General features: G+C 35.0%; 1 protein-coding gene across 1 annotated transcript; it reads right to left on the bottom strand.

The window, feature by feature from the left end:
* Positions 1–2695: 2695 nt before the first annotated feature.
* LOC110933580 lies at positions 2696–5173 on the bottom strand. The gene is made up of 11 exons (XM_035989385.1): positions 5021–5173; positions 4645–4924; positions 4462–4564; positions 4231–4358; positions 4051–4135; positions 3839–3974; positions 3710–3762; positions 3368–3488; positions 3113–3292; positions 2939–3007; positions 2696–2884 (listed from the first exon to the last, which is right to left on the bottom strand). The coding sequence occupies exons 1-11, from the start codon at positions 5171–5173 to the stop codon at positions 2696–2698; spliced, it is 1497 nt and encodes a 498-aa protein (XP_035845278.1).
* Between the last annotated feature and the right edge of the window lie 13002 nt (positions 5174–18175).

Below are 18175 nucleotides of genomic sequence, written 5' to 3'. Positions count from 1 at the left end.
TTGAAGGAGATTAATGAATTATCATAGAGGTATGGCGATGTTGTGTCTTGGTTATGTGGAACCTTATTAATCGTAATCTCTTGTGTGAATTAATAAACGACCAGGACTACATAATAGTATGCATGTTACATGAAATATGGACAGGGAATTAATGGTAGGATAGGCTATAGGTAACATTAGGTTAACCTGTAAAGTTACGTGATATGTATTTGTTAATTGGTGAGTCCCTTGATCATGCGTTTTAGTGGTCGTGTTATGTTGATGTAAACTCGTGATCGGATTAATCATAATGTTTAAGGCCCCTAAACATAAATCTGCATGTATGATAATTATTGTATGATGATAGTTATATTGTTGATTCAATCTGTGATGTTGGATTGGGTTTATTTGTTCCGCGGTTAGTTATAAAAATCTGAGTATACAAGGTTTCCTGGTCCCGAGTCTAGGCACATGGTTGTTTCAGAAGGTATAAGTCATATGACAACTGTTAATGGAATTAGTATAATAGGACTTATGGGCCGAGCAAAATCAAAATCCAAATGAATTATGGGGCTTATTGCATAAGATTAATGGTATGAAGTCTGCTATATTTTTTTTGATGATATCGCCTAGTAGCCCATATTGTGGGGCAAACATAAGCAGATTGGGCCCTGCTCGTAGATGGGCCGTACACCTCATGAGGCATGGTGTATTATCAATCTGTTGGGCTGGGAGTTAGTGTTAGTGTGGGCTGAAATCTAAGGGACCAATATTAGTCTTAAATTGGTAAACTAGTATTAATATGGAGTTATGTTATAAATTGGATTTGTAAACTAGTACAACATTAATTAGTGGGCCGAAGCCTTAGTGGGCTGTTACATGCTAAGTGACTCCCGGATGATACAGGGTTGATGGACTAACTGTTATGACTTGAATTATATGTGTGTGATACGTGCATCTTGACTGTATAATATGTGAACAAGAAATACGTGAATTGATTGTTCGTGAAATATATGGATTATGTGCACCTAAGACTAATTGTTGTCGGTAACCATTTTAGGACGTGTTTGATTAACTGATAAACGAGTACTTAATCTTACCGAGCAAACCAAAGGTGAGTTCACTGCACTTTTCTCAAGCATGCGTCCCGATGGTTTGGGACAACTGGTAAACATTTGGAAGGGAAAACATTGGGTAAATAACTTAATCGGTTTTGGTTATTGCCTGGAGGGCAATGGGGGTGATTAGTTGATAGCGCTATTAGGTGGGAAACCTCACACCGGGCCGTAAGGACGGGCGTGAACTAATTATCTGGGTATGGCTATGGTTGTTAGAGGCACACTCCTCGGATACATATGGGCACTCTCCCTAGGGTATCTAACGAAGGCAACATAGCAAACGGTCGTTAAGGGGTACCCACTCCCCGGATACTTATGGGCACACTCCCTAGGGTATCTAACATGAGCAACATCAAAACATCAAACATCATAACAACAAACAACATATCGTCTTGTAAACTGTTTTACTCACATGATCGGTAACACAACTTGGTAAACCAACACAAACCTTGAACTCACCAGCGTAGTCTGACACACTTGTTTACGTGCTTGTAGGTAACTATTGAGGGAACTTGGGAGCTTGCTGTCTGATGCTGCTGGAGTGGTTATGGTCATGATAAACATTCATGTCGATTGGGTTTCGACACAATTATACATTTATACTTTTATGCTTCCGCTCAATACTTTGGTTTTGGTTAAACTTTTCAAACGATATATTTTCTTTCAATTGGGTATTTTAGTACATTATAACTTGTGTTTGATATGATTGGTGGCTCTTTGTTGGATCGTTGCACCTCCAATAGGGACATACCCTAGGTGGTAATTTGGGGGTGTGACATATGTTCTTGAGGCTTGTATAGCATTGCAAAACAATACCTAAAATATGACATATCACACATTCAGGAGCATACCATATAATGTGCATCCATATCTATACTATATTTCTTTACTTTTTTGGCTAATTATAGGTCTGTAAACGAATCAACTGAAAAAAATGGGGCATATTATCAATTTCCATAATTATCAATTTGAAATTGCAAAGTAAGGAGGGAATTTTTATGATTAATAAGTTTCAAAGTAATGAAAAAATTTAGAATTTGCAACCTATTAAGTCAAAGTTGAGTTTCTGTACTTAAAAATAATATAAAATCTATAATGCAAGGTTTATAAAAAGTTTATATGTAACAACATAGTGTTATATTGTATATATAATACAAAGTTTATAATACTATTTTATGAATACCTTAATATTATCTGAATACCTTAATATTAAAATCTTTAGATATGAAAAATTAGTTTATATATCGTTTTTTGATATATAATATGTGTAGATTTATTAGATATATATAACACATTGAACAGTGACTTTATAAACACTATATTTAGTTGTAAACAATAATCAACAATGTTAATATGCGAATATATCAATTTAATTTTATCCATAAAAGTAGTTTGTATATCGTTTTTGATCTATCATAAAATGTTATAGTGGGAATAAAAATTACTAAAATAATAGATTAAACTTTTAAGTCATGGCATATAGTGGTTAAAATAAGAATTAAGATGAAAATTATATAAAAACTTGAAATTCTAGAAGAAAACCAATGTTAAAACCAAAAAACTTGAAAGGCAAAAAACATGCCATAATTGTCATATAACTAATTACTACGGCTAACGTAAGGTACAACCCTCTCAACACTCAAAACCAGCTCATTTTCATCAAAAGAATAGTGAACCTGGTCACGGACCTTAATTCGAGCGGCTTTCATGAACTTCTTCCATGAGGTTAAAGCGTATCGAAAACCACGACCATTGGTTCTTCTTTCACGTCTGGTACCGTTGGTAATCTGCAGTGGCGGATCCAGATGCAAAAATCATATATAAGGTAAATGATAGTAAACCTTAACAGGCAAATCATCATTACGATTTGAATCGGATTGTTCGACATTGACGGCTTCCTCATCAATAGGCTGCTTTTTTTTTTAAAAGTAAAAAACAAAAATGATAATAATTAATAGTTAAACATTGTTGGCAAATTGTAATAATAGTACAAAGGTGAAATGGAATAAATATACCTGAATAGTGTCAAAATGTTTATCAAGCTCGGACAAAACCACCGGGTTATTAGTCATCTTGGAGACTGAGTAGCCATCAGACTTCTTGCTAATGTTAAAAGAAGAAACAGCAATCTTGAACGCAAACTTCATATTGAGTAAAGAATTTAGCTCCTTTGGAAAGCTTCCTTCCTTTGCTAACTGTTGAAAAACAAAATATACTTTACAGTTGTATTATAACCAAAAATATGATAAAAGGAATTATTTAGTACATACTTCAATGTTGTTGTCTAAAAGCTGATTAGCATTAACCTTCAAAAGCTTTGTCACCTCACGCTCAAACAATGTCAGACTCACAATACCAGTACAATCTTGCACATGTATATAAAGCCTAATTCTGCAAAATATATTAATGAGATTTACTTTTTTTGACAAACAAAACTTAACATGGATAATATTTACATTGGAATTGATGAAACGTTCTTTGTATTACAAACATCAGTCTTGCATTCCAAGACAGTAACCTCTTCAAAACTATCAGTACCATCCTGCTTCTCTTTAACAACAGTAATGGTTGAAACCTTTTTGTTGCAGGTTGTGCACGCGTTGTAAAATCACTCATTGTTCAATGCAAAACTCTTGATAGTCCCAACAATGACAACAAACTTCATCTGTGTTTAAGATATAGATAATATATAACAAAATAGATAAAGGAAAACATATTAAAACAATTTTTATCCGTGTTACCGTATCTATTGAGTTTAACGACCCAATGGGATAAAAAGTCAAGTCAGAAAGGAACTCTTCAATGGCAGACTTCACAACAGAAGAACTTAAGCCAGAATAACTGGAAGAAATTTCGGGAGAAAGTTTCTCGATAAATCTAATAAAAATGAAAAATAATTATTTACAATCACAGAGCTGCCTACAAAAATATAAAAACATATTAGGATAGTGACCTTTGTTTAAACTCAGCAACTTCATCAATATCACTGTTAATTAAGACTCGGGTGACGGTATACAAATTAGAAACAGACAAATGCCCTGTACATAATTATAAATTTTTTTAATTAATTTAAACAACAATTTAAAGTGAAACCGTAAAGAAAAAACACAATATATTTAAAGTAATACGATACCTCCCCAGAATCTGTATTTCCCAAACTGAATAATTACGACGACATTTTTTTCACCTCGATTGCTGCTCTCATACTCCATTATTTGATCCGCATAACCGTCCCAAAGTGTCACAAAGATCTGCTTATTGCTGAACATTAAAAAGTTTACCAATAAAAGTAGTAGTTTAGAATACATAACATAAAAAAGATAATATTATAAGGAATAAAAGTGAAGAAAAAATAAATAAATACTTCAAGTCTTCAAGCATAAAGGTGACTTTCTTCTGGTTTTTACCATTATTAGTTTCCATGTCTACCTCGAAGGGAAAACTTTTGACCACAAAACCATTTACATCTGGGGAAAAAAAGTAAAAAGTGTCAACAAAATAAAAAATGTGTTATGTTGTATTATATAGTTTTAATTGTATATGATACCAATTGGACTTTTAAAGAACTTGTTGTCAGTTGTTGGGTCCTCCACAATAGAATCAAACGGAGTAAAATCAAAACCCCATTCAGAACCAGTAGCCTCGTGGCATTCCTCAACAACGGTGTTGTTATTAAGGTTAATCTTCAAACCACCGTTAGTGTACTTGACCTTCTGACGATTCTCACCCAAGGAAGGATTTCGAATCGTCAAACAACGCTTTTCTTCTAAAAGATGTTGATATCCAGATGCGTTTTTAGCCAAAACAAAAGCTTGCATTTTTGTTCCCTGACAAACAACAACATTATATTATACAAAAAATACGTACTTTAAGAATTAACAGTATATAAAATTAAATTATAACATAAGTGTATGAACGCTTACCTCACTGTCCATGACTATCATATCATAACAATAAACTTTTCTAGCGTTATTGAAATCAGCTCTTGTCCACAAACGAACAATGCGTATTCTGATGGTGTAGTTATCAACGTTGAGGTCCAAATTATTCAACAGTGTGATTGCAGCTTGTTCCATTTCTGCATAAAATTCAAAGGAAGGATTAGAAAAAAAACAACTATATATACTAACACATTGTAATAAATTATCAATCAATATCTTATAGAACAGTCAATGGTATTCTTACCAACGCTTATGAAAACTGATAGACAAATTTCTGAGTAGAGAAGATTGATTTCAATGTGAAATGTTTAAAGAATATTTAAAATAGGTAGGCAATGTTAATTAAGTAAACATTGTATATTATACAAAATTAAAATATCGAAAAAATCAATTATAATAAACCATGAACATGGAAATATGTAATAGAAAGGTATTTTCTAAAAATACAGTCAATCAATTTAAATGTCCAAAAATAGGTTAATATGTCAAAAAAATGATAAATTGAAATGTAACTAACCACCTTATTAAACGGATTTGAAATATTAAATTCCTTCTTTAGCTTTAATTGAAAATGAAGCTTTCCAGCATTCTACAACCTAAGCAGTTATAAACTCAGCACTGACAACCTTCTTCGACACGCATACTTGAAATGAAGATACAAAATATGTTCTTGAGGCTTGTATAGCATTGCAAAACAATACCTAAAATATGACATATCACACATTCAGGAGCATATCCATATAATGTGCATCCATATCTATACTATATTTCTTTACTTTTTCGGCTAATTATAGGTCTGTAAACGAATCAACTTGAAAAAAATGGGGCATATTGTCAATTTCCATAATTATCAATTTGAAATTGCAAAGTAAGGAGGGAATTTTTATGATTAATAAGTTTCAAAGTAATGAAAAAATTTAGAATTTGCAACCTATTAAGTCAAAGTTGAGTTTCTGTAATTAAAAATAATATAAAATCTATAATGCAAGGTTTATAAAAAGTTTATAATGTAACAACATAGTGTTATATTGTATATATAACTAGTCTAAGTCCCCGTGTAATACACGGGTGGCTAAACAACAAAAAATTTATACTTTAATACGTATAAATACTTTATTACAGGTTTGTTCGAATATTAATGGTGCCCAATTATACTTTTAGTGCCCAATTATACTTTTAGTTATTGCCCAATCGATTGTTCGAATATAAATACGATTTCTAAAAACAGGTTTGTTCGAATATTAATGATTGCCTTTTGTTCGAACAAACGTCTCTCTTAATTGTTCGAATATAAATACGATTTCTAAAAACCGAGCCGATCAAACCCATGCTCATGCTTTAAAACTCAAACTAACTCAGGAAAGAAAGCAATCTTCTCAAGTAAAAAAAAATGTCTTCTCAAAACCGAAAATCCACCATGTGTTCCATATCCAATTTGTGATAGCAGTTGAATACTAAAAAAATGAATAAAATCATCAAAGTAACAACAAATGTTTTTGTTTACAAAGCATCACACAATTCTAAGCATACAATTGCTATTTTCAAAAAGAGGTAATCCAACAGAAGTAGTCTTTCTCTGATGGTCATTGTTGCATTTATCTTCACAAATGGCCATAAAAAACATGCTTTTATTCCTATTGACATGGCTTCTTTTTACCATTATTTTTTATTTTCGATTAACAATCCACACTTCTTTTTACCATTAAGTACATTTTTTATTTTAGATTCACAATCCACACTTCTTTTTACGATTAAGTATAACGGTACTTAATTATTTATGAAAAGCATCCTCAATGCCCTCGTTAAACGCGGATTCAACAAAAAACCAATTATTTATGTTCAAATTTAATATTATGTAAAAACACATACATTGGAAGACAAAAAAACAAAGTTATTCCATATACGATTATACTTTGAATCATAATATCACCGTACCATGCTTACAAAGAAAACACACCACCAAATAAGGTGTTTTGTCTCCAATTTTGAGTGGCAAACTCATGTACCATATAAGTATATACCTTGTAATTTACCCTTTCTTAATCAATTTTCAAGATAAAATTACAAATTAACCAATTATTTTCATTAGAGATTACTGATGATGTTGGATGTTTTAGACATAAATTTGAAGTCCAAACAATTCTATCATGTGAGTAAGCCAAACTCTTTCATTAACTTATAAATTCTCCTATATCTGGTGTTGGTTCAATTCACAACATACCATTTAACAAAAGCTCAAACTATTGAAAGATTGTTTCGCAAAAAAATTAAGGATATATTTGAACATATATTTCCTAGTCTTGACCTAAATCGTCCTATACAGAGGTGGCTATTCCGACCCATTTGTACACAAATGCATCGATTCGGGTCAAGCCAAGATCTAACTATAAAATAGCGGGTCGAGCGGGTCAAAAGTCATCCAGAAAGTATTCAAATGCACAAAACCTCCTAAATGGCGTTACTTTAACATAGTTTTAGTACTCGTATTTAGAGAGTCGTATAACTAATTTATTTGCATACATGAATAATAGGGTTTATTAATTTTGTGTATATATAGAGTCTAAGTTACATTTAAGTACTGTGGAGTACAGCTAGTCCAATAAAATGAGCATAAATATTTATTAAAGATATAAAAATGAACAGAAAGTATTAGCATGCCGGCCCAACCCAACCCGTTTTCAACCATAATATAAATTACTTATCTTGACCTAAACACACTCAATTTGCCTCCCCTAGTTTTATAGTCCATTTACCTATAATGTTAATTAGAGGTTCTAAAGCTCTAGCAGAAGAGTTAGGACAAACCTGTCAAAGCAAATGTACCACATAGCACCGCACATAACCGAGTTATGAAGTGGAGAAAACTCTGTCGCTCTTCTTTGATGGTAACAGTAATAGGTGAAAGATAATATAAAAAGTAAACCGCTGAATCATGTAAAAAAATTAGGTAAACCTCACATAAAAACAGAATATTAATCCTGGTATTAACTATTAATAAAATAATAATAAACAATAATTTATTTCAGTAACAAACCTGGCCATGTCCTGTCATATTCATTCATCGGGGAGAAGTACTCGGTAACAGAGAATTGATTTGTGGGTAAGACTTCTTTCGATATGTATTTATACTCGGTTGGAACAATCTAGGATAACTAAACTCGGTCTCTAAACTCATTAATAAAATCATCAATATCAAGTCTAAGGGATCGGGATTGATGTCCATTGTGTCTAAAAGATACTGATATTTCCCTCCACATATATAAAATGCCAACTGGTGGTCATGAAATCCAGTATTAACATTACGTCACAAACCATTTGGTAAAAAAACTTATTGGTGCCTTATTAAATGCCTCCACATATATAAAATGCCATCGTGGTCATGAAATCAAGTATTGACATTACGTCACAAACCACTTGGTAATAAAAAAATATTGGTGCCTTATTAAATGCTTCTATGAACCGTAGAAGGTACCAATTTCACTTCTGAGTTAAGTATAAGTAAACTAAGATAAGCATTGATAAACAAAAATACTTTCAATTTTACACCACAAACTTACATAACTATACTAATATAACTTTCTTCACTTAGGCTCTCCACCCCTAGCCCTGGCCAGCCTAGATAACCTTTTTATTATGTGCCTTCAATTTTAGAGTTCCATGGATGCTAGAAAGATCATTGAGAGCATAAGTTTTTATCAAAATTCCTAATCCATATGTTTAATCTCTTTACTTTTCATATAACTATTTGATTCGGTTATTAACTACATAAATTAAATGCCGGTACTAAAATTATTCAACTTAGAACACAAAATTATGAATGACATCATGTAAGAAAATCATATAGGTTGTTTTAATCCAAGTAAATACATGTGAGATGTTCATATACAATTCGCCTTGGTTTAAATAGCGAAAGGCACACAAAAGCGACGACCTCTAAAACCAAGGCGCGAAGGGCGAAGCGCAAAAGTGGCGGACTTTTCGTACCCGAGGCGCAAAGTGCTTATATAACTTTTCATACATATCCTATAGGTTTTTAGCAACTCTTATCCAAAATATAGCTATAAATAAGGTTTATATATGATTTTACCTATAAGCACAAGCCAAAAAACCTATTGTACAACGGTTTGATGCTTGAAAACAACATAAAACACAAACTTATTAGAGCAAATTATCCTTTCTGAATTATCAGTTATCATGTGATCACTTTCAAATGCACACACAAAAACCCAATAGCAAATAGTAGGCCTTTACCTCAGTTTCTAGCTATCTTAAACATAATTTACCTAGCATAAAGAAGATAGACATGCCAAAATCAACAGCAGGTGAGATTTTTCTTTTGTTTATAATTGGATAGATTATTAAATCTCAAATGTGGAATTTGTAACAAATACCGATCAACAAATTTTGACCTGTCATTAATTGCTACAGTAGAAAACAAAGCGTAAGTTGCTAAAATCGACAATAAAATGCAAGTCGATTTCTATTATGTGCATAAATAAAAAAAAGTTGCTAAAATCAGGAATAGTGTATAGCGTATTAGCGTGTTTCTATTTTTTGCAGTTTGCCACATAGAAAATTGATTAGCATAAATACTATCACGATAGAAGTTAGTACTATCCCACAAAACCCGGCCATGCCTCCCCTTAGATCGCTCAAGTCCATCAATATCCTCATTTGATACAAATGCTAGTCAACCCCTTTCTAAAATGATATTTATTTATTAAATATAAATTATGATTGGAGTAAAATAGATGAAACACACCTGGCGTTTTTAATTGTGTTGTGATGTTTATGCCAACGTAGAAGCCAACATAATATCTATTGCTTCAGGTCCCATATATATGTAATCACATCAAAGATGTTGACTTTTGTTCGTATTATGTCCTAACCAAACTTTAACTTTCTCCATCTGTGCCAAGCAAAAAAGAATAAAAGAAAATAGTTTTATTAGCAGCAGGGTTAATGTTTTCAAGTGTAAAGAAATCCCTACCAAGTATATCCACTCATTTAACATTAGTTACAAATACAGAGCCCCTTTTAATTACCTATCTTCATCTTTAAACAAAATGATTTAGGATATTCCGTGCAGAGAAAATATACTTCGCATGACTTTCATCCATTTTCCCACTTATTCAGTTTGACCCATGTGTTTTAAGCTAAATCTTCTTAATTGACCTGCTTGAGATTAAAAAAAACAATTTAACCCATTCATAAGTATTTGGATTAAAATTCCACCTCTACATTGGATTGAATAAGTAGATTCATGGAAGGGAAAGGTCATTTTAGAGTGACATAGCCTTATTATTGCTTACGAAAACTACCTATACGTATTGTTTCATATCAACCTTTTAAAATAAACAACTGTAAACCACGTAATCTATCCAAAATTCTCACCATGCTTTTCAAAATGTTGGGCATATGAAAAATTACTTAATGGGACATTTACACAAACAGTTAGCCGGCATGAATTACAAATTTCAGCAGATGGATTTTTATTAAAGAAAGATGTTCTACTGAATCTGAATAGAAAATACAAAGTGAACAACCTAATTAAGGTTTTGTTCTGAACCACAAATAAAAACCCAACAATTATAAATCAAATGTTTGAGGAATCAGATGTACCAGGAGGCTTTGAGGAAAGCTAGAAAACTCTCTTTATCTCTTAGAACATCCACCAGTGGCCCATGTACATGTCTTCCATAGCTCTTTAATCTTTATACAACAAATCTTCGCAAAAATGAAAAAAAAAAATACAGAGAATTGATTTATAAAAACCAGAATAAATAATTAAACACGAATTAATGTTTCATTTCAGCATGAATTAGCGCAAAAATTTTGAAATTTCACCTATGGAGGAGAGAATAGTTGGTCCTCGATACTACATACTCCATGAAAAAAGTACACACCTAAGTTATTCCACACCCATAGACTCATTCAGCAAGTAAAATATTCATCTGAAAGTCTCCTCTGCCACTACTTTTGCAAATAAGAATACATGTCGTATCGTCGGTCACATAAGCTCACATTTACAATAAACCTACAAATCAATTTTTAGAACACGAAAAGAAGCAGTAAATTAAATAGAAGCATACAGATTTATAGAAACCCCCCAATTAGGGTTTAAGAATTATTTAAAATTCCCAAATTATACTTAAAGATTTAAACAAACAACATCATATTGGGGATTTCAAATAGCAAACAAACGTCAAACATTAGGTTCCCAGATCTGATGGAAAACCATAAACAATAAAAAACTGATTCAAGACATACAATTAATCTACATATACAATCTACAATAATATAATATCTACAATGGATTATTAAATGAAAATTACCTCTTCAAAAGTCGTTCCAGTAACCAAAAGCATCAACAGATCGTCGATATTTGAAAAATGAATCTCACAGATCCACACATGCAAATAAAGACGAAATCCATCACATGCAAACAATGATCATTCATTAAATAATTTCAAGCAAACAATCAACAACAATACAGATTCAATCAAATCTTCACTTACATGATGATGATTGTTGATGTTCGCTTCTTGATTCAACATACTGATGATTTCAACCGCTAAACCTAAACAACCCGCATCCTATTAATCAAAATATGATGATTAAAAACCACCACATCTATAATCACCGTTAAGGCTTCCACGGTATCAACCTTCTTCATCATAACCACCACCATATGCACCGTCTCACCACCATGTAACTGAGCCTTCGACGAAACACATGTAATCAAGATTAGTGACGATAGTTTTGGTTGACAAAAGAGAGATGGAAGGACATTCTGAATAAACCCCCAAATCACTACTCAATTTGCAAAACCCTAGATGCCCTCTGTTTTGCAATTAATAGTGAAATTACCTACCACTTAGCCCTCGATTTGAAAAGACGATCATAAGATAAGAAATTAAATAGATTCAATAACTGAAGAACACAAAAAAATTGAAAGATCGCTAACCTGTTTGTTTTATGAATAAGAACGACAGAGATTAGGATCGTAGATGATGAAGGAACACGATTAGCGTGAAACAAAAAGAGGAGAAAAGTATTGCCGTTCAATTCTCAATTTCCTGGCATCTCAGCAATGTCAATTTGATTAGGTTTTGAGATTTAAAGAGAAATCAATTTGCCTGGAGAATGATTTTCAAATTGAAGAAGAGCGTAACTGATTGAGAGAATTGATTAGGTTTCCAAATTGAAGAAAAGCGTAGGTAAGAAGAAGGAAAATGCCGCCCAAAATTCCCAATTCTCTGGCCAAAGAGATATGCCACATAATGGTCAAATGGTCAACCCTTATTTTGCTTTAGTATAATAGATAGATACTAAGTTCATAATACTATTTTATGAATACCTTAATATTATCTGAATACCTTAATATTATCTGAATACCTTAATATTAAAATCTTTATATATGCGAAATTAGTTTATATATCGTTTTTTGATATATATAATATGTGTAGATTTATTAGATATATATAACACATTGAACAGTGACTTTATAAACACTATATTTAGTTGTAAACAATAATCAGCAATGTTTATATGCGAATATATCAATTTAATTTTATCCATAAAAGTAGTTTGTATATCGTTTTTGATCTATCATAAAATGTTATAGTGGGAATAAAAATTACTAAAATAATAGATTAAACTTTTAAGTCATGGCATATAGTGGTTAAAATAAGAATTAAGATGAAAATTATATAAAAACTTGAAATTCTAGAACAAAACCAATGTTAAAACCAAAAAACTTGAAAGGCAAAAAACATGCCATAATTGTCATATAACTAATTACTACGGCTAACGTAAGGTACAACACTCTCAACACTCAAAAGCTACTGATTTTCATCAAAAGAATAGTGAACCTGGTCACGGACCTTAATTCGAGCGGCTTTCATGAACTTCTTCCATGAGGTTAAAGCGTATCGAAAACCACGACCATTGGTTCTTCTTTCACGTCTGGTACCGTTGGTAATCTGCAGTGGCGGATCCAGATGCAACAATCATATATAAGGTAAAGGATAGTAAACCTTAACAGGCAAATCATCATTACGATTTGAATCGGATGGTTCGACATTGACGGCTTCCTCATCAATAGGCTGATTTTTTTTTAAAAAGTAAAAAAACAAAAATGATAATAATTAATAGTTAAACATTGTTGGCAAATTGTAATAATAGTACAAAGGTGAATTGGAATAAATATACCTGAATAGTGTCAAAATGGTAATCAAGCTCGGACAAAACCACCGGGTTATTAGTCATCTTGGAGATTGAGTAGCCATCAGACTTCTTGCTAATGTTAAAAGAAGAAACAGCAATCTTGAACGCTAACTTCATATTGAGTAAAGAATTTAGCTCCTTTGGAAAGCTTCCTTCGTTTGCTAACTGTTGAAAAGCAAAATATACTTTACTGTTGTATAATATCCATAAATATGATAAAATGAATTATTTAGTACATACTTCAATGTTGTTGTCTAAAAGCTGATTAGCATTAACCTTCAAAAGTTGTGTCACCTCACGCTCAAACAATGTCAGACTCACAATACCAGTACAATCTTGCACACGTATATAAAGCCTAATTCTGCAAAATATATTAATGAGATTTACCTTTTTTGACAAACAAAACTTAACATGGATAATATTTACCTTGGAATTGATGAAACGTTCTTTGTATTACAAACATCAGTCTTGCATTCCAAGACAGTAACCTCTTCAAAACCATCAGTACCATCCTGCTTCTCTTTAACAACAGTAATGGTTGAAACCTTTTTGTTGCAGGTTGTGCACGCGTTGTAAAACCACTCATTGTTCGATGCAAAACTCTTGATAGTCCCAACAATGACAATGTAACACCCCCAAAATCCCACCTGCGGAAATCCCGCGAGGCGTGTTACGCATCAGAGTACGAGCCACCAATCACATTGAACCAATGGTAAATACTTAAATAAAACATAATATCAATTCCCAAAGTGTTGTGTAGCGGAAGCATGTAAATAATCGTTTAGCAAATGTTTCATAATAATACTTAAAACCAATGTATCAAATGTAAGTTAATTCAAGAGCCTCGATCCATGACCACTCCAGCACTCCCAGATAGCAAGTCCATGTTCCAAACGTTAATGACCTACAAGCATGCAAACAAGTGTGTCAGACTACGCTGGTGAGTTCAAGGTTTCGTTAACGGGTTTTGTTACCATATGTATGTTAATGTGATTCAACGTTGCCATACGATGTTGCTCATGCTAGATACCCTAGGGAGTGTGCCCATATGTATCCGGGGAGTGTGCCCCTTAACAACCCCAATGCTCCTAACCGAGCATTGGTAATGATCGATCCCATGTACAATAACCAAGACCCAATTTAATTGTTTACCCAGAGTTTTCCCTTCCAAATGTTTACCAGTTGTCCCAAACCACCGGGACGCATGCTTGAGAAAATGCAATGAACTCACCTGGGGTTGCTCGGTATGATACACAAAAAGGTTCAGTTAAGCTACAATGTGATCAACCACGTCCTAGCATATTTATCATACAAGTCAGGTTTGTATACAAGTTTTGCACGTATGTTCTACACGTATTGTAACAAGTTGTGTACAAGTATTGACCATTGCATTCACGTATAAGCATAGCAGTTCAACAGTAGCTTCACAAAACAAAATCCAAATATGTGGCCCAATCAGATGAACTCGTAACAGTGTGCGGCCCAATGACAAAGTGTACGTGTAAACGGTCTCGAGTCGAGACTACGTTCTCGAGTCGAGACTAGGCGGTCTCGGGTTGTCCTGGTTTCCAAGTCTCGAGTCGCAACAAGGTGATCTCGAGTTGTCATGTGCTTGTCGAGACTACACGGTCTCGAGTCGCAACCGGACCCGCAACCGTGGTCTCGAGTTGTGCTGTTTTGTGCCGGTATGTTGGTCTCGAGTCGAGACAAGGTGTGTAACTGACTTTCCTGATTTGTAGTCCATGATTTCCGTAACAAGTTGTAAACAGATTTGGCAGTTTCAAATCAAATCAATTAACAGTTTTGCTATAATCCAAACGAATCAAACAAGCATTTTTAACATCAAATCTCATGAACCCTAACATGCTCAAAACATAACAATATCTAAACAACACATATGGTCCGGTCCGATTACTTCAACATACAACGATTACCCTCATTCCATTCTAAATCGTTATGCAGACAATTCCGAGGAGGAGATATGATAATCGGTTAACATCATCATACAATTCCGATTTCATAATCATGTAGCCGATTAACTAGAATATTGTCATTAAACATCATTAACAAACATGTAACTTATTATCATTGATTCCACTAGCATGAACCCTAATGAATTTACTCAATCATATGCAATCAAAACATCATCTATCAAAGTAAATAACACCAACACTAACCGGTTGAGAGGATGATCCGAACAATTGTCCTCGAGGGAACGGTTGTGCTTGCCGTCGGGTTTGAGAGAGAATCAGAGAACTAGGGTTCTTGTGTGTGAGAATGTTATGGTAAAAGTGTGGAATGGTTACAACACATCATGTGTTAATCGACTAGGGGGATGGGCCGAACCCAACTTGGGCTGCCCATGGCTTCCGGTTACAAGCAATGCGGCCCAAATGGCCTTGTGCGTTTGGGTTTGTGTTGTGCGTTCGTGAATCTTGTGTGGTCGGGTCACTTGCATAAACACACATTCACATATAAATAAACATAACATTCAATTAACACAGTTCATGTAAGCACGTAACGTTACAGAAAGTAGGTTCAAATTGCGAGTTGTCACAGTATCCCCAACTAAAAAGAAATTTCGTCCCGAAATTTGGTACGCACTCACTGAGAAAGCTAGATAAGTTAAAGCTAGGTAAGTTATATCGTTTGCTGGTTTTCCTGGGGTGTCACATCCTCCCCAACTTGAATGGGAATTTCGTCCCGAAATTCACTAGTTGCATCAACATTAAGTTTGCTAGGTTTTGCCTGATCTTTGGGGAACAAATGTGGATACTTAAGTTTCATCTGGTCCTCGCATTCCCATGTGAACTCTGGACCACGCCTTGAGTTCCACTGAACTCTCACAATCGGTATACGACTGTGTTTACGAACTTTAACTTCCCGATCCATAATCTCAATTGGTTCTTCGACAAACTGCAATTTGTCGTCTATCTTCAGCTCTTGAAATGGTACTAGTAGTGTTTCATCAACCAAACACTTCTTTAACTGCGATACGTGAAATACATCATGGACATTACCTAACTCAGCCGGTAATTCCAACCTGTAGGCCACCTTTCCAATCCGTTCTACAATTTTGAATGGTCCTACATAACGAGGGTTTAGTTTGCCGCGTTTCCCAAAACGCACCACACCCTTCCAGGGTGAAACCTTTAACATAACGCGGTCATTAACTTCAAATTCCAGCGGTTTACTACGCTTGTCAGCGTAGCTTTTCTGGCGATCGCGAGCTGCGGCCATACGGTTTCGGATCTGCACAATGCTTTCTGATGCTTCAAGCACAAACTCAGGGCCTGTGATCTGACTATTACCCACCTCAAGCCAGCAGAGAGGTGAACGACATTTCCGTCCGTACAATGCTTCGAACGGAGCTGTCTTAATACTTGTATGGTAGCTGTTGTTGTAGGAGAACTCTATCAATGGCAAATGTTTCTCCCACCCTTTCCCAAAATCAATCACACACGCCCGCAACATGTCTTCAAGTGTCTGGATGGTGCGCTCGCTTTGACCATCCGTCTGCGGGTGATAAGCGGTACTCATGTCGAGTTGGGAACCGAACGATTTATGCATTGACTGCCATAACTCAGAAGTGAAACGCGGATCTCGGTCTGAAATGATAGAAGTTGGCACCCCATGCCTAGAAACCACCTCCTTAAGATACACTGCTGCCAGCTGAGAGAATTTGTCTGTTTCCTTGATTGCTAAGAAATGTGCTGACTTCGTAAGGCGATCAACAATCACCCAAATGGTATCATTCCCAGCCTGAGTTCGGGGTAGCCCTGTCACGAAATCCATGGCGATCTGTTCCCACTTCCATGTGGGTATCTCTGGTTGCTGCAGTAGACCCGAGGGCTTTTGATGTTCGGCTTTGACTTTAGCACAAGTCAAACATTTGCTGACGTAGGTTGCTATATGAGCCTTCATGCTGGGCCACCAGTAGGTAGTTTTCAAGTCGTGGTACATCTTATCTGATCCAGGATGTACAGAGTAGCGTGATTTATGTGCCTCTTCCATTACAAGTTCTCATAAGTTGCCAAAGAATGGGACCCAAATGCGTCCAGTTACGTAGTAAGCACCGTCTCCCTTTCGTTCTAGTCGTTTCCTCGAGCCACGTAAAGCTTCAGCTCGAACGTTCTCTGGTTTCAACGCTTCTAACTAAGCGTCTCGTATCTGGGAAGGAAGGTTGGACTGGATCGTGAGTTGCAATGCTCGCACATGCCTAGGTGCATTATCCTTTCTGCTGAGGGCGTCGGCTACGACGTTTGCCTTGCCCGGATGATACTTGATGGCACATTCATAATCGTTCAATAATTCCACCCATCGTCGTTGTCGCATATTCAACTCTTTCTGGTCGAAGATGTGCTGGAGACTCCTATGGTCGGTGTAGATGGTGCATTTGGTACCGTACAGATAGTGCCTCCAAATCTTCAACGCAAATACCACCGCTCCTAGCTCCAAGTCGTGTGTCGTGTAGTTCTTCTCGTGCACCTTCAGCTGACGAGAAGCATAAGCTATCACCTTCTCGCGTTGCATCAACACGCAACCGAGACCCTGAATCGAAGCATCACAATAGACCACAAAATCTTCGGTTCCCTCTGGTAACGACAAGATCGGTGCACTTCAAAGTTTCTGTTTTAACAACTGGAAGGCCTCTTCCTGCTTCGTTCCCCAAGAGTATACCGTGTTCTTCTGTGTCAACGAGGTGAGAGGTTGTGCGATTTTCGAGAAATCTCTAATAAACCTTCGATAATACCCTGCGAGACCAAGAAATTGTCGCACCTCAGACGGAGTCTTTGGTGCCGCCCAATTCTTAACTGCATCCACCTTTGCAGGATCCACATGTATCCCTTTCTCGTTAACAACGTGCCCAAGGAAATGCACTTCTCGAATCCAAAAGTCGCACTTAGA

Source organism: Helianthus annuus, chromosome 4 (assembly GCF_002127325.2).
Source record: "Helianthus annuus cultivar XRQ/B chromosome 4, HanXRQr2.0-SUNRISE, whole genome shotgun sequence".
NCBI lineage: Eukaryota > Viridiplantae > Streptophyta > Magnoliopsida > Asterales > Asteraceae > Helianthus > Helianthus annuus.
This window is presented reverse-complemented; position numbering and strand designations above follow the sequence as displayed.